We start from the raw sequence: 27994 nt of genomic DNA, 5'->3' as shown, positions 1-27994 counted from the left end.
AGAAACAAGCGTAGAAACTCGTCGCGTCCCGACGCTGCGTCGACGAGGACGACGGAACCTTGGAGGCTCGCGAGGGACCAGGACAGACGCGCGCCGCGTCGACGCGCAGACGCCTGACGTCCCGACGTCTCTACCCCTCGAGCCAGCCGTCGAAAACCCCACCCCGTGCGTCGTCGACGGTGCACACGGGGGCCAACCCCTCTATCCTGCCATGCCGACGTCCGCCCCTGGCCCTGGTCTGGCCAGCCCAGGATCGTGCTATCACGCCGACGGGGAGCAGCTTCTCGCCTGGCACTCGCCGCTCGCTTGCGTCTTTCCGCGTCTACCCCCGTGTCACGCAGAAATTTTCGACTCCGTTCGGACAAGAAAGAGAAGCGCCTCGCCCGCGAGAAAGTGGCGTCTTCCGGTCTCGCGTTACCGTCGCTGCGCTGGTTGTGCGAACAGTCTAGGATTCGGTGAACCGACGCGATCCGGCGGCGCGCGGCGACGCCGAGAAACGTGGTTGCGACGCCGGTGTACGCGGAGGAAAACGAGGATGATCAGGACGCAGACCAGGTGATAGAGGCTGGCATCGCTGGCCGACTACCCGGGGAACCGTGGAAGACGACAGGTAGACAGCTGCGTGTTGAACGAAGACGGAGATCGAACGGGGGAATTTTGGACGATCGACGGGAACGATGACGAGCTGTCGGACGGATGAATCGTGCTCGAACCGCAGATTGCATGAAGTTGTTGCGGTCGCGAGTTCATTTTGTGATTACGAATGAATTACGGGATTGACGGTTCGGTTAACCGCGCTCGGGGATGATTTTTCGGTCAGGTGTCGGGGCCTGAGCGTAAACGCTGTCTTTCGAGTTTACGGAGCTGTCAATCGCGTCGTTGAATATCATTTGGGTGCGTTTAATCCTTTGACTGCGACGAGGTTGGACCCTGGATCATCCACGGTGTGCAGAACGAGAGAGTAGTTTATGTTAGGGAATTGTTTTGTGGTGTTCGTATGTTTTAGGGGGAATTTCGGTTTCTCAGTTTTAACACCACGCTGACCAATTTCACTGGTGTATGTTGAAATTCTTTTTAAAATTATACAGTTAGTAACTATGCATTTGCCGAAATTTTTAGTGGCAATTGTGAAAGTGTAATTGAGATGGGATTCTTAATCCATTTGCATCATTGGCGCATATATCCGCGCAATTTACTTGGACATTGAATTCGAATAAAATATTGGTGGTAAGAACGAATTTTCCACTTTTTCCTGCGATGCAAATGGGTTAAAATAGTTAGTCATGAATACTTCCCATTGGAAAGCCATCCTATTTTTCCTGATTCCCTTAGTGGTTCGATGGTACTTAAATCAAGTGACTGTGTCAGTCAGGAAAGACGATCGAGTTTATCTTGGCGCTGCTCAAGCCACGTTTAAATATTTTTGGCTTTGCGCATGGATGTGGTTCCATCTTCAAAAATGGAGTCGTTCTTATCAAGCAATAAGTAGTCCAAATACTTGCTAACAGTAGTGTGAGATACCCCATTCAGAGTGAATACCAATCACGGAATCACCCGCACTATAGGTGTTTATATTAGTTTGTTCATTTTCTGTATATACACTCTTCGTAACTGACGAAGTCTAAGGGTTAGACCGCGCCATTGCCTTTAACGAGATACACCGATGATTTACTATTTCACGTTCCTACAAACGAGTCAAGAAAATAATTTCAGATGGTTTCATAGTTTTTGAATTTAAAACAAAATAATACTCATATCTTAATCACAATTGTCGCAAGTTTATTGCAAATTATTACATTCTTAGACACATTCTTCATTAGAATATTTATTGCATTTGGGATGGATTATCGTTGCTTTAATATCTTCGAACTTGTACCTAGCATGATACCATTCTATCACTCGACCAAGTCTTGATAGATTCAGCGCGAAATAAAATCAAAAAATTATCGTTATCGGAAGTGTAACGCAGTCTACGCCGTGCCAACCTAAGTTTCGATCTGCACAACTTCGCAATCAAAGGGTTGAACTCCAGAAATCTAAAAAATCGAGCTGTTCAATCGAACAGACTGTCCGACGCGAGCATTCAACTTCCTCGCTTCGATTTTCCAACGCGATCGCCGTCGCGACAGCTTCCGACGGGCTCGAGAGCACGAGTTTCATTGATCGTTCGGTCGTCCAGCTTTGGAAAACTCGGTGCTCCTGGTTCAAGGTCCGACTGTTCCGATGGAAATAGCCAGGTTCGAAGAGTAAACCGAGAGGATCGTTCGCGAGGACCAGGAATAGGCGAGCCGACGGCCGACCGAGACGAGGGACGTCGACAACGTCGGAAGCGCCGGGTGGAATTCGACGCTGCGTTTTCAGCTGGTTAACCGAACGACCAGGTAGGTAAGAACAGAGGCTGGCCGATCGTTAAAATTTCGCGGGACAAGGGCTGACGTTACGAGTTGACGAAAGGGTCTAGCAAGAGGAACATCCGAATAGGCTAGAGAATGATTTCCGATGGTTTTTAGCATCTAGTCTGTCTACCTGACACGCCTCCCCGTGGGACCAAGGGCAAATTGTTTGATTCGTGTTACCACGGTGAATTATATCTACGATCTTTTCGGGATTTTATCGGGGGGAAGAAAGAGTGTTATCGTTGAGAAACAAGTACGATGGATATGTGTTTATATTTTAGTTGGAGATTCATCAAGCGTTAGATTCGATTATTTTATTTGTAAGAAACCGTGTAGAAATTAATTCTGTGCCTTTACATTCAATAATTTATATTGGTAATTTACATTACCAACATTTTGAACCCAGATCTCGATCTCCATTATAATGAATCTATGTACATAGTCTGAGTCTTAGAAATTTGATAATCGTTGCAATTTAGCTATATGAAGTTCAGTAGCTAACGAATTTTAACAAAATCTAGCTCGTGTTTGGTTTAGTACGTTACAGATATTGTCCCATTTGATTAATATTTGTTAAAACCTACAAATGGACCGTACAAGGTGTACCCCAAAGATGTATACACAATGTGAGTAATTTTAACTTTACTTTTTATTCACTTGTAATTCTTGTTTAAAATACAAAAAAAAAAAAACAGAGTATAAAGTTTCTTGGAACACCTCGTATATAACTCAGTTGAATATCATATAACGTAAAATATTGCATATTTATTATTTACTTATAAAACGAAATGAATTTATGGAAGAGCCTAATATTCCATCCGATTTTCCCCGATGAAACAAGATTTTATGCATAATTGATCAGTTAAAACGAATAGAATTATTTTTACCAAATGTGTTATAGCATCGAGGACTTCTACATAGTCGAATGCTTTTGATTACATTGACCTCTAAATCTATTATAGAAAGTATCGTATATTGTTGTGGTATGCTCCTTCTTCGCGAAAGTGAAAGTTGATACTTGCATTGCGATGATGATGTGCGATCTATTGTTCCATTGACAATTATAAAAACTGCATTTTCACTCAGTATGATTCCTGGATGGCAGGAATAGATTCCATCGAGAATGTTAAAAGAAATCAACGTTTACGAAAGAAGCAACGTGTCATTGGAAAGAAGGAAACTGTATCGTTAGAACGGTCGGTGTTGGAAGATAAAATAGAAGCCTCGAAAAGACAGAATAGGAATGAGAGGAAAGTGTTTGTCATTCGCTGACGGGAAAATAGAAACTCGGAGTAGAAACACCAACGAACATTACTCAAGTGGCAGACAGAAGTTTATCGGAAATCAAAGACTACGTTTCTCACTGTTTACGAAGAATACTCTGCTATCCTCATTTGTCATTGCACAAAGTTACCGTTTACTCTGCATAATTTCTCTTCGATCGAATAAATCAATCACATGGCCTCTCGCTTGTTCCACAAAAGAGCACAGCGGGGCGTCGTCTAAACGTCATCTTTATTAAGTAGAAATGTCTATTTTGGACAATTTTAGAACATTTCAACTGTACACGAGGAAAATCCGTTTTCCAAAACGGTTTCGTACGAATCATCGAATATCAGGTCTTAGTGAACGACTTTATATTATTAAACAGAGGACATGAATATACTGTAGTCACTACTTATCCATTTTACGTATTCGTGTAATTTATTCTGTAATCATTTATATAATTTTGTGTTGTAAAATAATAATACGATCGCGTGTATAATATCAACGTTATGCAATGTGTACGAATAATTTTACATTAACTTCCCTGATGACAGATTAATTGTACATTTACATTACATACGAGTATCGCAATTAATAATTTAATTAATAAATAAAAATATTCTTGCTCTGAAAAGTCAAGGAACGATTACTTCTGATCAATTATTACAAAACTGTGGCTGTTTATGCAAATTCATAGATTTACAGTGTCATACAAACAACTGAGATTTAACACACTGTTAACGTGTTGAATGAGAGTACGTCTCATCTTACAAACAGCGTGACATGTATTTTATTATCGATATTATGTACTTTCCCATTTGTACATATCTTCGCACAATTTCTCACGTTATACATGCACAAACATCCGCGATTTAATTACCACCAATTACTCGAGCAAATATCTAGCCAATAGATTCGACGAAACGAAATCATCCTCGAAACGGAACCAAATAAAAAAAATAACAAAAAATGGACAGATAAGAGAAAGGAGAGGGGATAAACATGGGGAGAATAGTTGTAAATCAGCGTGCACACGTACGGCCTAATACGTCGGTGACAAGCGGCAGCAAAACGGCGTCACCTTGGTAAAACGAGGTGTACGGTGATTCCAGGCGACGTCACCTTCCATTTAACTTACGGAAATCACGTGCGGACCGCGCTCGTAAAGGACGTTGAGTTATTGTGGCGATCCGCAAGGTTCTACTAATTAGCTCGCGGCCGATTCGAAACCGAGAGCCACTACCCCGGGAGTCATTCATTAACGGGACAGCAGTCACGAATTGTTTTCATTCATCGGTTCTTGCGTGCCCCGCTGCCGAGAAGTGTCCTGAATGAATGCGGCCGGTCTGCGACGTCGTCACTCCTGAAGGATCGGAGTCCTTCGACAAACGGAACCTCGTCATCGCGATGACGACGAGAAAAAGTCCTGCGACGAACAGGCCGGATGGAGGATGGGTTAGAGAGGAGGATTTTCGTGGCCAAACACGAGGGACGAGTGATCCACGAGCTGGAGTGGTCGTCGGTTGAATACAGGGTGTCCACGAAACAGGTGGATTCCTCGAGGAAGGCTGACGAGATGGAATCGGAATCGGTCGACAGTTTTGGGGACGTGTCGAGCCTGAAGGAAATTAATGAGCCTATCGAAAGCGAAAGTCGTCGAAAATATGTTTTGAGAGTTTGTCGATTTTATGGGAAATTTTGGGGAACCGGGTTTGAAGCAATGTTTGGGATATCAATTTTTCATCTTTCATGAAAATCTTCGTACATACGTAATTAAAATTATAGGATTTTATTTAATCTTGAATGAATATTTTAACCCTAAAACTACCAAGCCGTGTACTTCAAGCATCTTTTTAAATACGGTTATTAACAATGAATCTACCGCGATAGAACAGTTATTTTAATAGAGAATTAATTAGATTGAGAAATTTGTTCGTTCCTCCTCTCTTTAATTACAAATATACAATTGTAAGTATGTTTGTATTGTAGGTATACGTTGATCTCCGTGATTTTACTGTTAATTGAACAGTAATTAGTATTACGATGTTGTACTTAATTAAAACATCCTACTGGCTATCACAAAGCCTTCTAGAGTATCCTAATTTTTTGTACGTCTTCTAAAGTACTTCAACCCCTTAACGTCGTATAAAATTACAATAAAAGAATACGAATGGTCGGTAGGTTTAGTACTGATAAAGTCTATCGTTAAAAGAGCCCGTTAAAAATGTTCTATTAAGAGTCAGCTATTCCATACGTAACAGCCCAATAAATTCCCGAGCGGGCACGATCGAGACTACTCGAAATCGTCGACAGAACTCGGAAAGATCGTCGCGAATCGAGCTGTAAATCTCGCTAAATGTCACCGATCCGTTTGTCCGCAGAATGCGCCGGTGGTTGCGGCCGTCCTCCTCGAGATGCTGAAGGAAGTCGGCTGCGGGAGCAGCACACCCCCGCCAGGGAATGGCGCTGTCAGCAACCGGCAGATTGGGACCAGCGAGAACAACGCCGACGGAAGCCTCGGTTGCGGGGGATGCGGCAGAGAGATAGCCGAGCGATGGTACCTGAGGGCCGCCGATCGTGCGTGGCACTGCGGCTGTTTGCGTTGCTGCCATTGTCGGGTACCATTGGCGGCCGAGCTGACTTGCTTCGCCAGGGACGGCAACATCTACTGCAAAGAGGATTATTATAGGTTAGTGCGAGTAGTCGTAAGAGGATTACATGGCCCGGGCCGAGGGGTTACTCGGTACGAGGTCTAGTGAGTCACAATCGTCATAGGGAATTTTTTGGGACCATTTCGTTGCGAAATGTGCGGAAAGGAGTCGCGTGATACTAACATTTCAACTAAAGGATCGCTTAGAAGGAGTCTTCAACTTAGAAGATGATTATTCTAATATCAGCCCTTTGCACTCGAGGCCTTTTTTTCTGGTATCTATCAGCAACTCGAGATGCTTTCTTAGCATTCTATTGTCACGAATGCTAAGCTTAGATTGACTTCGAAAATGAGATCTCTAATTTGAGATTTGAAAATCAGGTTACCTTTGCCTCAACGACAATCATTTTATTGATACTTAGAGTTACAAAGAAATTAAACCTAAAGGAAACCTGACTGAGTAATCTGAGTGAGAGTCACCTCTCGAGTGCAAAGGGTTAGTATGGAGGATGAGTCACCCAAGCTTTGTAGTTACAATATCTCCGATGCTTTTGACGATAGGTAGAAGTGTCAGTACAGAAATGGTTTGTTTAGAGGAGAATATACTATGGTAAAGAAGAGAATTGTTTCGTGGTCATAGTTTCCGAGATATCGAGGTCATTCGCGTCTTCTATGCGGGATGTGGTATTTTTATTATTATAGTATTCTAGCTGATAAGAAAGTAAAGTCAAGCTTGATCTTAGAATCTACCCCCTAGAGCTTCTTTTATTATGTTCCTCCTATTCATTCCTGCAAAATGGAAACACTTTAAATTCATATCTAAACACACCAGTCGATGCAATAGAACGTCAATTTACAATCATCCCACATTCCGTCTGAATTTGAAAAGTAGTGGTACCTCGTAAACCGATTCGTAAAAATCCACGAGCATTTTATGTTATTCTCGCAATGTTTCATTCTAAACTGAACTCGGAAGGCTTGAAGAGTGTACACGACTATTTTCAGATTTTTAAAAAGACTTTTACACAATGAGAAACGTGTCGGAAATGAATGGCCCTTTAGAGTTTCGGTTACCCGGGAAAACGTTTACGGAGAGTTAATGCATTTCTGACATTTTCCCGCGGACTGAACTAATTTTTTTCCAGTAGTATCGTATAGCGGGTAGGCGCGAAACAAAGCGATTTCGATCGCGGTACGCGTCGAATTGCAAGAATGACGTCCGGAATTAATGCAAGATCCGCTAGTCTCCGTTCTGCCGGTCCGCCGTACGGCTTCCCGTTTCAGTATTTATTGGGGTATCCGTGAATTTGCATAGGAGCATCCGCCCCGCTCAAAACTTCGCCCCTGGACCACACAAAATGTCTACTAATGGCCAGCTCAGAGCCGTGATACCTAGGTAGCCGAACCGGGACCTGAAATTCCACGTTGGTGATATACTCGCCCCGATAAAAAGACGCGGTCACGATTTCCAGTAATACCTTTTCGCCACCGGACGGCACTACGTTTTTCGTCGTGTTCTTTTTCCCTGTTTCGGTGGCGATCCAGCGGTTGGATCATTCATTCAACCGCTTCACACTTTTATTAGATCTTGTATACTTGCGTTGTAAATGAAACAACGAGACGACAATCGTTTCGATTCATCAATTGTCCTCTTGAAGATACTCGATGACAGACGTCATCCCTGTGATTCATGGACAGTTATGTTCAGTAGAGCCCATTTATGTACACTCTCGCTCATAAATATGTGGACACTTACTACTTTCAGTGAATAATTAATGTACACCGTAAAGTATTACTATATAACTTTTGTTGCTAAATTCTGTATTGGATGTGTATTTAACAACATTTAATAATATTAAATATTTTGAGTGCGATATTCAATTTTATAGTGGAACTATGGGATCGTTTAGATAGAAAAGTTCAGAAAGAATGTTCAATATATCAAACACATTTACGGCGAAATTGTACAAACTAAATGAGATAATATTACTTCGGATGCAATGAAGAAATTATAATATTCAAGTTTGGTAAAAGAAATTTTATGGGGTGTAATTAATTTTCTCTTTACAATAGACATACATACGAGTCATTCATTGCACAAATCGATTAACTCCATAAAACAAAAAGTTGAGAAATGCGATGAAATAATGTACATTGTTTTCTAAAATTCCCTTTATAGTAGCTTTCATCTAACGGTATATAAAATTAATAAGAACGAATAGTAAAAAAATACACGTCATTAATGTCACAATTTGTATGTGACTGGTGGAGTTAATCGATTTGTGAACGACTCACATAAGAATGAATCAGAAAGTTTTCGAAATGCGAGACTTTGAAATGTCAAACAAATAGTCTATTGATGTACACAAAAATTAAAGAAAAATAAAATTAGTTTTGCAATGGGAGACTAAAAATTTCATAGTCGTCTAAAGGTCCTTTTTCCCGAAAAACAGTTCTCAAGTGAGAGGTAAATACGTTAACGAATTATATTCAACCTCCTGTCTGACCCTTAAAGTGGAGGACAAGTTATTTTTAAAGGCGTAGTGCAAAGTTGCTTCGACATGTAGTAAAAAAGTTGAGTTACAGAAGTAATTTACAACTTCCCTTAAACTGTCACCGAACAATATTTTCTACTTGAAAACTTAAAGCAAGGTTTTCCAACGTAGCGCAATTAAAAGAGAAGACAAGCACGGCTCCAAACGTCCCGACCGACGCCTGCGTTAATTTATAACAAAGATACAGATGTTTGAATCTCTCCTACAAATTGGACATTTCATTTGCAACAACCTGACGATTAATTTCTTCTCTTGGTTTCGCATTTCCGCAGCTGGCGCGGAATAGAAGTACCTAGTTTATTATAACAAATATAAAATGAGCGAGGCAACGAAAGAGATCGAAAGAAGTACGAGCGTTAGACGAAGCCTTCATCCTTGATGGATGATGGATCGCGTTCGAATGCGAAGCGTTGTCCGTTATCTCCTCGCATCGCGCGCTCGTAGGCGGAGGACTCGTCGAGCGGACTGTCGGAGCGTCGTAGATTAAGATATTAAAATGCAAAGTCTCGATGAATGAAATTAATTAACTTTAAACGCGGCCATTGCGGAGACGGTAATTAGATGCGAGGGGAAATCTGTTTCTGTGTTTTTTGCCTATGAAGCTCTGTTTCCGTTGGATTTCAGAGCGTTTCTCGGCGAGACCAGGCGGGAAGCACGCGTTGCATAATTCCACGAGTCCTCGAGAGCGCGAGATCGGTTTCTTCGCTTCTTTTTTTTTTGCTCTCTCTCCATTGCTCGCGTTAAGCGGATCGAAATTGTTAAATTGACGAGCTCCGACGGGTAGGGAAACGTTAAATATTCAATTCCGTATGAATTATTCAATCCGGAAGTATCTCCCTGGTAGTCGGTGGATAATGCCAGCGGAGCTTTTCGAAAGCACCGACGCCGACGTGCGCGTGAATTAATCGTCGGATTGAAAAACTGCTCCCGCGGACAATTGGAATAATATTAAAATTTTGTTTGCTGATACTTCAAACATACCTTTCACCGCGAGAATATTCGTCAACTTTACACTTTCACGGGTCGATTTTCTTGAAATCAAAGCCTTGCATGAAAAATTATTATTCTATATTTTCGATTTATTTTCTCACGTAGAATCACCTTCTTTTCGCTTGTACCACAAGTTATCGAACAACCTGTATATCTAAGAAATAAAATACTGTTTATGTTATGCAACATAGTTTAGTCATATACCGTGTGTACTTGTATCGATTATACTTTAAGCAAAAGGGGAAAAAATTCGAATTTCCGGAAGGACCAAAGTGGTGTAACCCCTTAAGAAGCCCTCCAAGTTAACCCCCATCTTTCGCGCTGATCGTCGGTGACGGAGGATTCCAGGCGAGGGTGGAACCCACGGTGAACCGGTATTCCTCGAGGCTGGAACGGCTGGTGGTTCGTTAGAGAAGAGTACAAGCTCCCATGCAATATGCAACGATCCATATCCGAGCCCTTTGTCTCTATTTGGTTTTCGCGCTTCGGAAACTGTAACGTTGTCCCGATCGTCGACGGCCGATATGAGGCTCCGTATGGAACAAGAACTCCCCCGCGTTCCACCCTCGTCGCGTTATGGTGTATTAGTGGAAGAAAAACGCTTCACGGAGGGGGACAGCATTGTTCTCCGATTTTGGTCCGAGCGGATAGTCACGAACAACGGGGGTCACGTGCGCGAACGGGGGAAGAGAGGCCGGGATCGATGAATTCGAGCGACGATCGGGATCGTTGATTTTGTAATTAGGGGATTCTACGAAGAACGCGTGATCGGGAACGGTCGCCTCCGAGGAACCCGGAACGACGATCCGTAGGACTCGCTCCTCGTGGAGAATTGAAACGGTTTTGTCGTACCGTGGGGGGTTGATTGGTCTTCTGATACACGAGGAAGACGTAGCTCCACGGGATCGCATTGTTCGGTCATCGTGCGCGGGATATCTAAGCGAGCTTTGAACTTTTTATAGGAGTTTTGCAAGAGACCCTCGTTCATAAATACGTGGACACTTTCGTTGCTAAATTCAGTATTAGATTCAACAACATTTAATAATGTTCTGCTCCGAGTACCATATTCAATTTTATAGTGGAACTATGGGGATCGTTTAGATAGAAAAGTTCAGAAGAAATGTTCAGTATATTAAAAACGTTTATGACGAAATATTACAAAATAAATGAGATGATATTACTTCGGATACAGTGAAGAAATTGAATAGTATCCAAGTTTGGTAAAAGAAATTTTAAAAATGATACGAATGCTACTAGGATTGACTGTATATGAATTCTATACCTAATATAATAATATTGCAACTACCGGTAGCATGTTTGAAATTTTGTATAATTCAAAACGCTTACTATCTCCGTTGTTCCAGAACGATAACGCGTTATTAGAACCTGTAAAATGTTGCTTATTTATATCGCAGCCCTCATAGATTGTCATTTCTACTCTCTTCGACGGCACTATAACGTCAGCCAAAGCTGTCGACGTTAAACAACCGGACGTGAAAGTGAAAGCGTGAGCCTGGAACTCTGAACACGATTCGCCAAACAATTCCGCCGCATATTCTGTTCCCAGGTTGTTCGCCGTGTCGAGATGCTCTCGATGCCGGGCAGGCATCTCCGCCTCGGAGCTGGTGATGCGCGCTCGGGACCTCGTGTACCACGTCGCCTGCTTCACGTGCGCTTCTTGCGGCACCCCGCTGAACAAGGGCGATCATTTCGGGCAAAGGGACGGGCTGGTCTACTGTAGGTGAGAAACACGAGCCCGAATTACCATCCTCCAAAGGCCGTCTCTTTGTTATCAACGAGTTTGATGACGAGAGTGACAGAAACACGAGGCGCGTCGACGTAGGACACTTATTATCCGTCTGTTCGCCGCGTAATGACAGCCCTCAGGCGCGGGTGAATCCGATCTTTCCTATTCTGAGAAACGGGATCGAGTTCGAGCTCGACGCGCGTTCTCGTAAAGGGAAAACGTCGCGGTGCCGCTTCCCGCTCCGCCGGATCGACGGGATCGGTAGTAGCGGCTTATCACCGTTCCTCGCGCACGCCTATCGCTTATCGCGCTTAATAAAACTCTGCGATCCGTCGTATTTATTTAACACTTGTTACACGTGGACGGACGCCACAGAGTTGTCACATTAATGCGAAATGACAAAAGAATGGATTTCGCAAAGTCCGACGCGTTGTTATTCGTTTATACGTGTATCGATCGAATTAGGCGATCTTATAGCAGTAGTATCAGTGTGAAAAGCAAACTCCCGCAATGTAACGCAAGATGTAACACGCCTAGGATCGCGCGGCCATTTCAAAATAGACGCCCCTGGCCGGGTTAAAATGATAATACCATCAACTGTGGCCAATTCGAAAAGGTAGCAAGTGCCAATTGAGTTCGGAGTCTCAATCGGCGCAGTTGTACGACTCTTCCATTCGGATGAAAAGCTGGCGATGGTACAACCCAGCTCCGAGAATCACGGTAGACGCTCGATTCGCCGATCCATCGATCCGATCGAGCGGAAAGCGGTCGGGCCATTAGTCTGTCTTCTCTCGCGAGCGAGTTCGCGTTCGCTCGTTCATCGAACTCGGAGGATAACGCAGGGTCGCCACTGAAATACTCGACAGCAAGGTTCACGAATGACGAGCTGGTCGGTCCCAAGACCTCACTATGAGTTGCTCTGCTGCGCGGGGGATTACGGGAGCGGAGCTGGCAGTATCGAGGACATCGGTTCACCAGGGGTGTCGCCGCTTCCGGCTTATTACAGCGCCGCGGAGCAGAGCCCGATCACCACTTCCGGTACGGTGCAGAAGGGCAGACCTAGGAAGAGGAAGCTGTCGGAAGTCACCGGCGCTGAACTACCCGTCACGATGAGGCTGGCTGCTGGCGCTCTTGGTGAGTACTTTGATTTTTTTAAATAGATGTTTCTTCTGTGTCCTGGCTGCGGGCTCCTACTCAGCCCTCCCCCCCCCCCATTTAAATAAATTTTGTTGCATTAACCGAATCGAGCGCAAAATTTGTTTCTTACGGATTTGAAGAGCGCATAAATAGTGCATTATTATGCAATTTTTTCCTTAAATTTTATTTAAGTGGAGGGACTAGCTAGGTAGACGTCTCCTACGTACATAATACCATGATTGCGATTTACAAGGTACTTCGAGGTAGGATCTTCTGTGTTACTGTGGAGGGATAGGGATACAGAACTCTTGAGGTTTTTTATTAAAGTATACAAGAAACAGTGGATTGAGTTCGCGAAGAGCATAAATAAGAAGAAATGATTGAGCCATATTCGAATTACAGTCTGTCACTTCGATTTCAATAATTGTTTACACTAAACTCGAGTATCAACTACACGAAGAACGCAAGTAAAGGTGATGTTCGAAGTAAACAATGGCAACGGATAACGGGGGACTTATGCACAAATACTTATAATTTGTTTTATAAGTTTGTCGTTTAAAGTCATTAAAATAGTTCTACTGTAATAGGTATTGGTTAAAAATATTCTTCATTTTGTCAATTTTTTTTTAATACTTTATTGCCCTAGTTCACGCTACAATCACGCGATAATTAATAAATCAAAATGATTTATCATCGATACGGTCCACCAGAGCGAACCCAATCACGTTAAGATTTTATATCTGCTCCACTTGATACCTGAAAGAATGATGAACTTGATGAAAAGAATCGTAAATAACATCTTGTACATACATGTACCAAATGGACATACATATAATACATACAAATAAAGTACACATAAATAAACGTACTGATTTTCGAAAGTTTATGCCGAGTACTTTGAATGCAAATAAATCATAAATATTGCCTCGGAATCGTTAAAAAAAAAAAATGAGCACTCTCTTAAGATGTTCGGGATGCAGTTCATTGGAGTGCAAAGAAAACTCTGCTCGAACCGAACTCGAACAGTCCTCGTCGTCAAAGGGTGTCCACTGTAACAGAAAAGACTGGATCCCTCGTTTGGATCGTAACAACATCGCGCCTCCGTCCAAGCGAGCCGTCGATTGATTAATCGCGCGACAAAAGAGAGAAAGCCAGGAAGGGCGGGTGGAAAAGAAAACGCTGGACCCTTTGTTCCTCTCGTCGTACAGTCGAAACAATAAAGAATTCACAAGAATCCAGTCTCGGCTCTCGTTGGGCCGAGGACGCAAATACGTGTAATTGGCAGCGGTGAAACAACGCCGGAACGTAAGAGAGGTTACGGTAGGGGTTGCCAGGGGGATAATTGGGCCGGATGGAAAACGGGGGTGCGCATTCAAACATCGGTATTAAAACCTTGGGAACACGTGGTACACAGTTCGCGACCTCTCTTTCTTTCCATTCCGTGTGTAAGTTTGCAAATATCTCGTACTCTCTTGAATCGGTCTAGGCACCTCTCTGTTCCACTCGTCAGCCTACTCTACATCCCTCGAATCGAACAAGTTAGTCGGGGGAGTTGCATTATTTGCCATGCAATGAGTATAATGGCTGGTTCCTTCGGCGTGCAAACATTTGCAGTAGCTCTCGAGGATAGGGAGCCGCGAATCGGCTAGACACGATTGTTCCAGCTCGTCTCGTTAGGTGATTCTTTGACGAAATTTCGCCTTCCGTCTGTCTAATTGATACTCCAGGCTAGATCACCGTAGTAACATCGAAAATGTCCTTAACATTGCTTAAGACTAATGCTAAACGAGGCTTCGAGTACTCGTTCTCGATAAATTGCATAACGAAGGGAGAACTAGTTATTACGATCATCTTGTTCGTAACTGCGTTGGGGCAGAATGGATTTGTTCAGCGGTCCTTGAATCCCAGAGGTGATAAAACTGAGAATGCTTTAGTACTCTTGGGCACTCTGCGCGTACTACACTAAATATTATTTCTTTCACTGTGAAATATAGCAACACTCGTATTTTTAACACTAAACGTATCTCGACCGGTCGAGTGACCGTTTTCAAATTTTTGTATACAGTTCTTGTATGCTATATGTGAATTATATACAATTGTTTCATACATTATTCAATTTAGTTCAAAGTAAAGTATTTTTGCATTTAATTGGAAAAAGTGTCGTGGAAGCCAGTCTTTGTTCCATCACGATAGAAATATTTAGAAATAAATGTCGGTAGGTTTAGTGTTAAATGATTCAGACAAAAACTTTTATTTATAAAAGTATTACTAACCTCATCGCAGAATTACTACAACTACACCTACCGTTGATACAACTCCGGTACAATAGAATACTATCTGAAATTCAGTAGAATGATCCATCACTGATCAGCCATTCTATTCTCAGAAAATTCAGTCCCTCGATAAACTACTCGCGACGATCCAGACCGTCCCACGTAAAATTCTGAATACCATCAGAGATTTTCAGACCCAAATTTCACTCAAAATATCCCGCATGTATTTCGAAAATGTCAAAATTCGCAAAAATAGTTTTGTCGAGGAAAGGTAAGCCTGACACTCCATATGTTCCGCGCAAAGCACGGGACAAAAATATTCTGGCAATATTTTTTTCTTATTCACTAATATTCAATTAATCACTGTACCAAAAGCCAGTCGTTTCAAAATGACGTAACTTCATTTTTTTTCTAGTATGTTTCAAAATACGCTAGACGACGGTCTTCGTAATCATCAAAGGGTTATTCTCAATTGAAAATGACGTACGGAAAATCGTCACTGGTTCTAAGGCTATTAGCGAAAAGAATAGAGTAAGAAACGTAACGATGAAATTGTTTCGCCATGTTTACGACGATTCGATGGAGTTCAAGAGTCGAGCACCGGTCGCGCCGGTTGTCAGTTATTTTATAATCGACGCGCGATCAGAGGGAATCACTTTCTGACTACCGACTGGAATTTACGACCAACAGCCATAAAATCGTCCATGAAGTCGAGCGACGCGTTGGCCAGGTCGGGGTGGGAACCGACCGACTGGTTCGGGTTTTATTGTCTTTATATATAATTGGGACACTTTTTGCCCCGTTGGGGAGATCTCACGAACTATTCCGTCTGGACGTCGACCGGCGCGTTCGATGAATCGCTGGAATTGCGATCGCGATAAGTCCGTCGTTTCTCGGCCATTGAAAATGCTTTCGCCGCGGCCGTGGCTCTTGTACGCTGAAAAATTAGTTCCATCAACGTCGAGCCGCCTCTCTCCACGAAGGGGAAGGGGAGAAAAAGCGGACACCTTTTTTGAAATATTTTCCTCGTGATTTTGTGGCTTCGGAGTTACGAGAGCGATATTCCTGATCGAGGAATGGACGAAGATATCGATTTGGAACTGCGAGAGGGTTTGAAGCTCTCTATCCGAATTCTATGAAATCATTTTCTAGGTTTTTGTGGACTAGGAGTTTGAAAGAAGACATTTTCAATTTTTTAATGTCAGAGTTTATCATGCATGTATCGAATAATTGAAAAATAATTTTTTATCGAATTTTTTTTTAATAAAGTGACAGTGTTGTAAATTTTGTGCTCGAGTGGTCTTGTGCTAAGGGTGGATACATTAATAACACCAAAATTTAAGTGAATCATCAATCCAAATGTTTGAAAACCCTTACCAATAATCTCAAATATGATTATTCAACTTCAATAAACATGAACTTATCCCGAAAAAATCACAAATTAGATGGTGCCATTGAAATTTCACCCCTTGTCCTACTACTTATTGCACAATCCCGTGTGCCATAGTCAAATATTAATTCCCTCGTGCACGTTCGTACGACATGTCTGACTCGTGCTTTTCACATTCGATTTAACCCTTTGAGGACAGAATTACAAATATATTACTAGACACATTTTCATTTTTACAAATTATTTAAAAATACGTGTATAAATGAAATTATGGGAAGAAAACGTCAACAAGATGCCTCGATTATCCTCCAGAACATAGGCAACACATGTTCCACTACGGTTTTTACTAGAAACCAGTAGGCAAAAAAATTAATTTTAAATTTGTGGTTAGTGGTAGCAACCAGTTGTCTCGAAAGGGTTAAATTCCTTATCCCGCGGTCTCGCGCGTTGTTGTAGGCTAGAGGGTTAATTTCAATTACATTTGTTAATTTTCACGCGTCCAAGATGGTGTTCCGCGTCAATGCCGCGCAAATGTTCGTCTCTTCAGCGTGCACGATTTGAAAGAGGTTGAGAACCACCGTCACAACCGACGGAGGTCGATCGAGGCGAGGTCCCCGAGAAAACCGAAAAACCCAGAGAATTTTTTCATCCCCCGGAAGAGCAAACGGTCCGCGTCCTGGCGAGCAATTTCGCTGGACGCGTCCCGTCGTTCGGTGGCGCGCTCGACGAGCGAAGAAAAGGCTAAGCCCCTGGTGGACAGTGACAGATGGGTATCGGTGGCGAGATGCATCGATTGGCCGATCTGGCCGGAAAAGAATGCTGCCGTGGCCAATACGTGGCCGCTGCCAGCAGAATGGCCGGCGGAACACTATAATGCCGCCTGCGCGAGTTTCTTGCTGGCCTGGCGTCCCTCGTTCGCCAGGACCCTCTCGGTCGTGCCATCCGCGTGATTTCGGCCTCTAGCTCCGGACCTGACAAATTGTAATCTCATTCTTGAACCACGAAATCCATCCGCCAACCCCTCTCCCCCCCCCCTCCGCCCCTCCACCACACCCCCTCGTTCGGCTCCCTACCGCTGGTCGCGTCGCCGCCGCGACGGCTTCTGCTTGGGAACCAGGCCAGTTTGGTGAAAAAACTGGCGTATTCCTTTTGCAGCCGACCTGGGTTGCGTTTATTGATAGAGCTGGTTCTAGGGAAAGCGATCCTTTTGGGAATTGGACGGGTGATTGCGCGCTCGGCGACGTGGACCGTGGACTTTTTAGTTTCTGTGGGAAAAGAGATCGCTCGGTCTCGGGGAGAACCGTGTTTGGGGAGACAGAGTTTTTTGAAATCATGTTTTGGGAGGGCGGTAGGTCGAAAATAAAATTTGCATTTCTGTTAAACAGAACGTATGTTCGAACATCTCGCAAACAACAAACAATGTATTCGTTGAAGTATGGTCAGGTGTACGTTGTAATAACGAGTAAAGTACTGTAGCGTCCGAATATTAATACGAGTCACTGTATGTATTGTTTTGCTCGACAGGACTATGGATTTTCAAGATAATTCATTCTGGAACCTTTCGTATAAATCAAATGTATTGCAGGAACATTTTAAATAAATTAATATTTGTTCGTGAGACTTCGAAATCTTGGTTTTTAATTTTGCAAATATTAAACGACATCTAGAACTATCTTCAATGTGAAAAGTATGGAATATTCTATGGTCCGCTGTGTTAGCTGTTTTAAAAAATGTTTCTGTGATCATTTTTCACTTCGTGGCTTTATCACAAAATGGTAGAAAATTAGAGAAAACGAAACAAATGACTAATCCCCGGTAAACGAGCTAGGTTCGCCAATTACAGCTTCGTAACGTGATTCTGGACTCGTGAACCTAGCTTATCGATAAATCAAATGACAAAATACTAGCGAGCACAAGTGGAAGAGACGGAGAAGAAGGAGACAAATAAGGGGTGGGAAAGGAAGAATTATTGGAAATGGCGGACAACAAAACAACGCGCAGCAAGTTTAAAAGAAGTAAAGAATTCTAAGGAACGTGCAGAGACTAAACGATTTGTTCGCACAAATTCAGAATAATAATCGATGTGAACTGCCGCGTTTACAGTTCTGATTTACCTGTATGCGTCACGCACCACGAAAGATGACCTCACGTAAAATATCGAAGACGATCGTTGATTAAGAAACTGTCGCCCGATTAAATATAAGAGTCGAGAGCATAGTCAACATTGTTTTTGCTACTATAGATCGAATGAATGAAGTGCTTAAAATAATTTCAACCGTAATAAGACTTCTATACAAACCAGCTTAGCCAACCATAGCGGTCTCTGTTTCAATCTAACTGGTTTCAATTACACCTCAAACCGTTTCTCATATTTCACAATTCTTGACAACCAAATCTGCTCAACGAACAAATTCGTCTATGAATAAACATAAATTCACCGTTACCATACTCGACTGATCGATGCCAATTACTCCTTGCATAAATTTGACGGTGTTTCTTGACCTGAGATAGTAACAATACCCCATGAAGAAATACGAGCGAATAAAATGTACGTTCAAAGGGGTTTTTTGAACGAAAAATGAAATTGGAAAAATTCTGGTATTCGCACAAAGGGAATTATCGCTGTTAAATCTATCGAAGATCGATACACAAGAAGCGTGGTGCTGACACCGAGAACGAAATACGAAGTAATTAACATGTTGGTCCCCACGTCACCCGGAAATTGATGACAGGACCTTTTTATTATAGAATTTAAAAAAATTAATTCCAAAAGTGAGGCGAGATAATCAACATAAATCTGGATAGAATTTGTGAGTTTAGAGAGGTTAAAAAATTAAATGCTACCACTAATATGAAATTACCTAATCTTCAACAATCTTGAGAGAAAATTTTAACTTCATAGAAATTTTCGCGGATTTTGGTCGGGCAGTCAACGTGTTAAAAAACTTACGAATGGTGATAGTGCGACTACTTTAGCAAAATAATACGGTATTGAGAAGTGAACAATTATGGTCACTAAAAACCGGAAATATGCTATCGGGATCTATTCGTAACTGGCTTCTACTAATCGGAAAACTACAAAATCCATGAAATAATGAAACGTTAGACAATGCAGTATTTGGGTTGTTCACAGAATATACACAAAACGGGCTACTTCTTTTGGGGCTTAAGAGCTACATTTACTTCCACTATTTGTGATTTTTATTACCAATATTTACTGTTCCCTTTTCCGAAATTCATACATGAAAATCAACACCAAGAAAGTATAATACAAGGAATATTTTACTATCCCAAAAATTCTCTTATCAGAACACCCATGTTCCCGATTAATTTTGATAATCGAGGTTCGACTGTACTTTAAACCTACAGGCACGCAAGAAATCAACAGCTCGTCCTCGTTGCGAACCTCGATGGCTCGTAACGAACCTAATCTTTCTTCGATTCCCCAAAGAGCCACGGCGAATCCGTTCGTTTTCCAGCGATCGAATTGGAAACAAAAATTCGTGTCGTTCACCCCGGAGAACAGAACGAATTCCAACGGCGGTGTGGCCGTCCGCGAAAGCGGTTCTTCTCTTTTCTGGATCGCGAGCCGGAGCAGCCCGTCGTCCGCAGGGAATGGAAGTTCGGGACAATAAACAGTAATGGCGGATACGTGCTCGGGGATTTACTTCTGGGTGGACTTCCCCCTCGCTCTCCGGCCGCTCACGGCGTGGTCCAGCGGCTGTCCGCGAACGTCGACTGGAACCCGTTCTTTCTCCCGATTGAATTCAATGGTTACCCTCGTCGTCTTATTTATTGGATGCGTTCCTTCGCTCCGGCGGCGCGCAACAACTGCAACTTGCAACGGCACTGAACGGTTGCACCGATGTCGTCCACAATGCCTCTCCTTTAGAGCCGACGTGCAGCATTGCTGGAGAAGTATCGATAGTACTATCGGCACCACCGATGATTTTTCGCTACAGGAAACGCTGTTTTTCACTTTGACTATCAATAATTCTCAGTGATTTACTTGCAATATTTATTCACTTCAGAGCCACGTTGTCGAAGTGAATTCCAAGTTATTTAACCCTTTGCACTCGAGGCCTTTTTTCTGGTATCTATCAGCAACTCGAGATGCTTTCTTAGCATCCTATTGTCACGAATGCAAAGCTTAGATTAACTTCGAAAATGAGATCCTTAATTTGAGATTTGAGAATTGGGTCACCTTTGTCTCAACGACAATTATTTTACTGACACTTCGAGTTCTATAGAAATTAAACCTAAAGGAAACCTAGTGGTGACTGAGAGCTACCTGTCGAACGCAAAGGGTTAATACGTTGATCGCCAAGCTAATACTCGCAAAATTGTTGCGTCTGGCGCGTCTCGAACCTCCTCGCATCTCGATATCGTCGTGTTTTTGCTTTTCCCGATTCAATGGCGGGCAAAATGCTGCACCGAGCTGCGTCACGATGAACTCGATGCGCCTCGGCCCTTATTCCGGCCGAGAGAGTTTGCTCGGAGCGATTACGTGCGCGGAAATTCACGTTGGACGATTCCCGTTTCGACGCGACGTACAGCGGGGAACGGGGAACCGAGCGATCGGTCCGTTTGCGGCTGGTTCGAAGCGCTGTCGATGTCGATCGGGAGGCGACAATGGGCTTTTTTGCCGTGTTGGTCGTTTTCGGTAGGCTGGAACGGGTAGTCTCGGCGAATCGGGTCGCTTTTAACTCGAAAGAGACGAATGGAACGTCGGGAAAAGTAGTATGACAGGTGTCGAAGCTTTTAATACCGTTGACAGGGGAGATCAGGAATGACGGAGGATTCAACGTTGAATTCCTTGGGTGTTTTTCTATTTGCGTATTTGTTTGCCGAGGTTGTCGGACGTTTGAGACATGGAAGCAGAAGGGATGGAAGTTATTCAAATTATATAGACATACAGCTATCTTTCTTTTATGGTAGATTACTATTTAGATTACTATTCGGGTAATCTAGCTTATAGTCGATTACCTTTGGATAGGTTAGCCATGTGAATGTATGTGAAAAGGGTTGAAGAGAGAAGATCAATCTTTCTACTACATATAAATAGATAATAATTTGGTTTCTCTGCTCTCGTACAACATACATTTAATAGATATCCACGTCGACTAAAAATAAACTTTATACCTTCCACGGTAGTCGAACATAAATGTGGGTCATTCATCAATTTTCATTCAGCCAATTTCAATTTGCCACGTTCAATTTCAAAAAACTTTTTTTTTGTTCTGAAATAATTTTTATTTGATACTTCCATGTCTTCGCTATAAGCACGTAAAAGGTCATTTTCATCCGTTGCCTAGTTTAATAGCTATATTTTTTTGAAGAAAGGTAGCACAAAACGTTGAACAGCTGTAAAATCGACAATTTTCAAAAGTTTTCAAAATCCTTTGAGATACGTTTAAATATCACGAAAGACTATAACATATCCAAATTTCATAAAAATCTGAGATGTCACCTCAAAAAGTGTCCGAGTTGGCATGGAATAACCCATGTAACAAATAAAGCAGAGTTGAACATAACGTAATTAAAGCGGATTTCGATTAACCTCCCGAATAACTACAAGAAAAAAGTACAATAGCTTCTATTCTTTTTAAGAAGGACACTCTTATCCCTCGAGAGAACGTTGCCCATCCGATTGTTGCCAAACAGAAGAACAAATCGTCCGATACGAAGGCTAGATAGTCGTCTAGTATCGATTGATGGATCACAAGCATTCAGCAACGATCGAAGAGGAATCCTCTCATTTACCATCGAGCCTTCCGTGTATCGTACGATCGACGCCTGCCTTTTTTTTTCTGTCTGCTGGCTCGTCTTTTTACAGACACGACCGGGCTCCTTTCGCGCGTCCTCCAGGCCGATCAGATTAAGAAATCTTTGTAATAGGTACGCGAAAGCCCGCGCCGTATGGGCTCCATACACGCGCACGCGCGCGTCCTCTCTCGCTCTTTTAACCTCTTTCAACAAAACCCTGCCGAGGTCCTGTCGAAGATGTTGCCGAAAGATTAATCTTCCGCACTCCGATTCGTTCCCTTTCTCTTCCCGTCCTCGCCCTGCCCCCGACGCCTCCATCAATTAAACGCGTCCATAAATGATAGTCGACATCCCTCGTTATCTTCATTCGTTACGCAATCATATCGAATGAGTTGCGTTCGAAACGTACAGCGTTCTATCACCTGTTGTACGAGATCTGGCCCAGTCCCTGATCGATAGTAATCACTCAGCGCGTAGGAGTGAATATACTCGACGCGATACGTCGGAAGGTATCGTGATATCCGTCCGTTAATTTTCTTCCAAGTAGCAACCGGCGAGCGCGCATCGATCCGATTGATCCCAACTACCTTTCGATATCTTACGTGGATTTAAACGCGCGCGAGTAAATTCACGTAACGTCGCGAATCACGCGAAATAAGATGCTAATCTCGACTAATTTCAACGCATTCAAGTAGTACGAATCGTTGAACGGAATAGAAGTATTCGGTAAAGGCCATTTTGTTGCAGAACTACTCCATCCTACGGAGCTGTCTTCATCCATGGAATCATTGGCAGCGTATGACGCGTCTGTCGGGTCACCGGGTCCCGTGCACCAGAGCCAACGAACGAAGCGCATGAGAACGAGCTTCAAGCATCATCAGTTGCGAACGATGAAGAATTATTTTGCTATAAATCAGAACCCCGATGCGAAGGATCTCAAGCAACTGGCGCAAAAGACGGGACTTTCGAAGAGGGTGCTTCAGGTGGGACATAAATTTTATTTTCGATTTCTTTCGCTCCACCAGTCTCGAACCTGACGTGACGTTTCGGAACGTCTACGGTACTGACCGACGAATAATTAACAGTGAGATTGTTACTTCGTTTACGACCCGTGTATTTACAGTGAACACAGGTCTGTTACGATGTGCTGTTGAATGAAACTCTATATAAAATTTATTCGCGGCATTGTCTTGGTAAAACAACAACTCTATGTATACAACACCTGGCAAAAAGTTTCTGATCAGATACCCTAATAGGAAATACTTTAAAAACACTCGTGTTTTATAAACTGCATCTTGTATATTTTTTTTCAGGGTATTTTTTTAATTATGAAGGATAGAAAATAAATAATTTATTTTTTTTTCGGATGGTAATTGCAAACAACCCTGCGAGTGACACCTACCAAAAAAATCAGGAATAATGATCGGTTATTTAGCTGACACGTGTAAAAGTTTCAGAACGATCGGAGTCCTGGAACATGGTTAAATAATTAAAAAGGAAGAAAAATCCGATGCGTTACGCTCCGTGCAACGGGATGAAGTAGAATGAAATAATGGTCGGACACACTACGCGTATCGTTACAGCTATGCATACGGCAGGGAGGCAACCGGTTTCAACAATTTTGTAATTGATATCATACAATTTTCCTTAAAAATATTCTGTTTATTATTTCTTAAACAATATCTACATCTAGACATTGTTTACAACCACGCGCTGTGCGTCGCTCGATGGATTGTAACTTATTTGTAAATAATTAGAAAGAAACAAAAATTGGCAATATGACACGAACTAAATGTCACGCGAAGGTCAGCATATTGAACCTCGATGGATTCATTTTTTTTTAAGCTATTAGACTGTTGTAGTGAAATTATGCAGTCCTGTCGTATGCATAGCTGTAACGATACGCGTAGCGTGACTGACCATTATCTCATTCTACTTCAGTCCATTGCACGAAACGAAACGCATGGGATTCTTGTGTCTTTTTAATTATTTAACCATGTTCCAAGACTCCGACCGTTCTGAAACTTTTACACGTGTCAGCTAAATAACCGAGCATAAATCCTGATCTTTTGGTAGGTGTCACTCGCAGGATTATTTGCAATACCACCCGCAAAAAAAAATAAATTATTTATTTCCTATCCTTCATGATTAAAAAAGTACCCTGAAAAAAAATATACAAGATGCAATTTATAAGAATACTTTCGCTTTTGCAGAATTTAAACATCTGAAATAGTAACCGAGAAAAGAAATAATAAATTTAAGCGTGGGAGTAACGGTCTGAAACTTTGTGGGATGATGTTTTAAGTAAAAAGCATTGCACGGCACATAATAGTAATGGAAATTGAGGAGGGAGGCCGATTTCCAATCCTTATCCTGCTAGACCCTTTGTTGTTTTAAAAAGAAAATGACGTCTCGTCGTTGCTAGTAAATGGGTTAATAAACAAAGACTACATCGTTCGCCCAATCTTCGCGTAAAGTTTTCCGACCAGTCCTCTGAACGGCTCGATTCTGGTACCTCAGGTCTGGTTCCAAAACGCCCGCGCGAAATGGCGACGGAACATGATGAGGCAGGAGGGTAACACGTCCGCTGGCAACGTGGGGTGTCCCGGAACACCGGTGCCCTCGAGCACGGGCGGTTCACCGAACGTGGGACCGTCGGCCAGCATCCTGGGGGACAGCAACAGCATGCCGTCGACCTCGATGGAGGAGCTGCACGCTCTTCATCACCTACATTCCGGCGTTTCCTCTCAGGTCTCGTTCTCCGATCTTTACTGACGACGGCTTGAGATGGAGGAAGACAGCTACAGCAGCCTTTCCAGCCATCTTGGATGAAGGATCTCCGCGCGTCCCTCTTTTGGGATCCGACTCTCGACGCGCTGTCGTTCAGGGGGGGGAACACGATCGCCAAGGATCCGTTCCGTTTTATTTCGCTCCTATTTTCTATTTCCGAGCTTCGTCGCTGGTGAACTCCTTTTCGAGAGTTGAACTCCGTTTCACGCGTATTCGGGGAGGCGACGGATGAAAGGAGACTCAAGACGGACGACTGTGTTTTTATTCGAGTTCGGCAGAGCTTCTCTCCTGAACAGCGTACGAGGATTTTAACGGAATCGCTGCATTGCTGACGACCTTCCCGGTGAGTAATCGCTGAGTGTTGACTTGCGCGACTCAGGACTCGGTGTGTTCTTACGTTTGAGGTTCGCGTGACGCCCTGCTGGCTGAGGTCTGCGTATTCTATCCGTACGCGAAACATTTCTTCCTATTTGTGTACGATCTTGTTTAATCTTCGCAGTCGTCGCGTTCGTTTCAATCACCGTCGAACGGGATGACCGCGTCTCGATTACCATTACTCTGTACCAAACGTCAATCACGCTTAACAGGAACAAACGATCATTCATCGATCACGAGAATTATTTCGAATAACGATCCCCGATGATCGCTCAATCGATCGTATAACACCGCGATACGGTAGACTAGCGAATCGCAACGATGGTCTGCCTGATCGTCGAAAAAATCTCACCGGGAAGCTCGGGTCAGGGATCGAGCAGGTCGGTCAGCGACGATCGACGGATTATGTTTAAGTAATCAGTGATAATAATCATAGTTCCATGCACATCCGAATTACCAAAGGTACTAGGCGATAGGTTATCTCGCTAGCGAGAGCGCGAGCCGGGCACGCGTGGGGAGAACGAGGTACCATTATCGATTTATCGAAGAAGAAAATCCTCGACTGGCGATATTGCCAAGGGCCTTCAGATGTCGCGGTATCACACGATCGTTTCATTTTTCGATAATCGTTCGGGCCATTTTGTCTGAAGCTTTTAGTCGTGGGTCATTTTTGTGCCATTTTCATTTGAATCGTCTCCGATAAATGTAGTAACTGTAAAGGGAATGAGCTGTGCTTCGCGATAGAACAGAGTACAAGGCAGTGTTTACGATTACGATTACAATTACGATCGTATTTTCAGATGTTTTCAGACATAACAATTTTTTGCCTCAAAATCGACTTCAGATTCGTGTCCCTCGCACCAAAAAGCTTAGAAAATCAGGTCAAAATGAAACATTTTTAAATGTTACCTTATCTAGGCCCTATCACGTGTAGAAGATAATTTAATTGTTACAAGTTTCACATGAATTATTAAGAATTTTATAGGCAGAATTACTTTCACGTCATATTTACGTAATTGCAATGCACAAACACAACGAGAGATTATCCTGAGGAACGTCTAGGTAAAGACTTCAAACTTTGAGAGAAAAAAGGACGTTTATATCACTCTAAGCACTTCAGGCAATTCGATTTAATGCCTTATGAAAGAATGCTTTCAGCGGTTGGTTAGTAAGCAAAGTATGCGTATCATTGGAACGTAAAAATTCGTTGAACTATGCTCATAACGCATATCAGCATAATAATTTATTGATCGACAAAGTACGCATATACTGGTAGAAAAAATTGCATTGAATTAAATTCACAATACGTAAAAAGCAATTTCTTAACCAACAAAGTATGCATATCATTAGCATATAAAAATGCGTTGAATTATGTCCGTAATACGTAGTACTATTAGTCGACAAACTACGTATATCGTTAGCGCACAAATATGCGTTAAATTATGTTCATCGACGCGATGTGATACCCACGTGTTTCGTCCAAGCATAGAATTTCGTATCTTAATCGAAAGCGATGAACAAATAAACTTCATATAATTGTCATATTTTTAGGCGACCAATCGTTTCCAAGTCGATCGCAGTAGAAATAACTGTGCGCGTTGTAATTACGGTCGAAATTAGCGGAGGCCTCGTTTTGGTACCTCAATTTTCCCTTCTCGACACGTGACCCCGACTTCGCGCACTGCTTCTCTTCCTTTTTAGCCGAAACCGAATAATAGAGACTTTTTGATATCGATAACGGCGATTTACGGCTAGAATAGCGAACGAACAAGCGACGTGTGTCAATGTCAAGACGGCGTTCCTCTCCTCGTGCCAAAAACGTAGCTAAGATAACGAGTTTTTTCTACGGTGCCATGCGAATCCAAAGGAATCGTGTTTCCAAAGCCAATAAATCTTCATCGATTGCGAGAATCACTATCTACAATTATCTATCCAAAATTATTTTCAACGATTCCAATTTCTTTTACCTCTATGTAAAATTATTCTTTACTTTCATCGCATGAAAATGAAATATTTTCAACAGTTGAATGTTTATTCAAATTATTATTAATAAGTCCGTCGTCTGCTTTAAAGTTTTCACTTGAAAATAAAATTTCTTTTTATTATTATAAGTCAAAATCAAATATTTTGAAGCGTTAGCTGATGGGGTGAGTTCAAAACGAGACTACGTGGAAGTTACCGAGGTTAAATAAAATATCTTGGACTTTCGAACAGCGTAGACGCGATATAGATGGAATTAAACGTGTAAATTAAAGTCAAGCTTCCGACAGGAGGCAAGAGATACGCGGGGATGTTACATGGTAGCGAGGAAAGCTCTTCGCTGGCCTTCGGTGGTCAGTTGATTTTGATGCAATCTCAGCGCCAACCACGAATCATATGCATTCGATGCAATCATGATATAGTAAGATATTTTATATTTCGATTGGAATTACGTTCAACTCACTTCATCTTTCGCATAAGAACTATTTAAACCTGCAGGTTGAAGGTCTACCATTCACTCCAATTAAAAAATGAACTATAATTTTAAATTCAATTTACTTCATTTTATTTCCATTGTTACAAGCGTTGAAAGTTTATCGGTATTTAAATTAATTTCATAATTATCTAGGCTAGACCACGACCTTTGGATCCGATCGGTGCGAAACACACTCATTCGACC

The 27994-nt window shown here is 42.5% G+C and overlaps 1 protein-coding gene across 2 annotated transcripts; it reads left to right on the top strand.

Annotated features, from left to right (window-relative positions):
* The first annotated feature begins 246 nt into the window (after window positions 1-246).
* LOC128887226 (LIM/homeobox protein Lhx9-like) lies at window positions 247-26094 on the top strand. Of its 2 annotated transcripts, none has more exons than XM_054142904.1 (7): window positions 247-610; window positions 2210-2381; window positions 6044-6351; window positions 11425-11598; window positions 12506-12738; window positions 22918-23153; window positions 24691-26094. In XM_054142904.1, the coding sequence occupies exons 3-7, from the start codon at window positions 6077-6079 to the stop codon at window positions 24943-24945; spliced, it is 1173 nt and encodes a 390-aa protein (XP_053998879.1). In that variant the 5' UTR covers window positions 247-610; window positions 2210-2381; window positions 6044-6076; the 3' UTR covers window positions 24946-26094. The 2 variants fall into 2 exon arrangements, with proteins under 2 accessions (XP_053998879.1, XP_053998878.1); XM_054142903.1 differs by having other exon boundaries at window positions 22903-23153.
* The last annotated feature ends 1900 nt before the right edge of the window (window positions 26095-27994 follow it).

Source organism: Hylaeus anthracinus, unplaced genomic scaffold, assembly GCF_026225885.1.
Source record: "Hylaeus anthracinus isolate JK02 unplaced genomic scaffold, UHH_iyHylAnth1.0_haploid 11985, whole genome shotgun sequence".
Taxonomy (NCBI): domain Eukaryota; kingdom Metazoa; phylum Arthropoda; class Insecta; order Hymenoptera; family Colletidae; genus Hylaeus; species Hylaeus anthracinus.
The sequence above is the reverse complement of the archived record's forward strand: the minus strand, read 5'-3'. Positions and strand labels throughout refer to the sequence as shown.

Coding starts and splice junctions, on each gene's coding strand:
- LOC128887226 (XM_054142903.1), top strand. CDS start 6,077: ATGCTGAAGGAAGTCGGCTGCGGGAGCAGCACACCCCCGCCAGGGAAT. Junction 6,352..11,424: donor TGCAAAGAGGATTATTATAG/GTTAGTGCGAGT, acceptor TTCTGTTCCCAG/GTTGTTCGCCGTGTCGAGAT. Junction 12,739..22,902: donor GCTGGCTGCTGGCGCTCTTG/GTGAGTACTTTG, acceptor TATTCGGTAAAG/GCCATTTTGTTGCAGAACTA.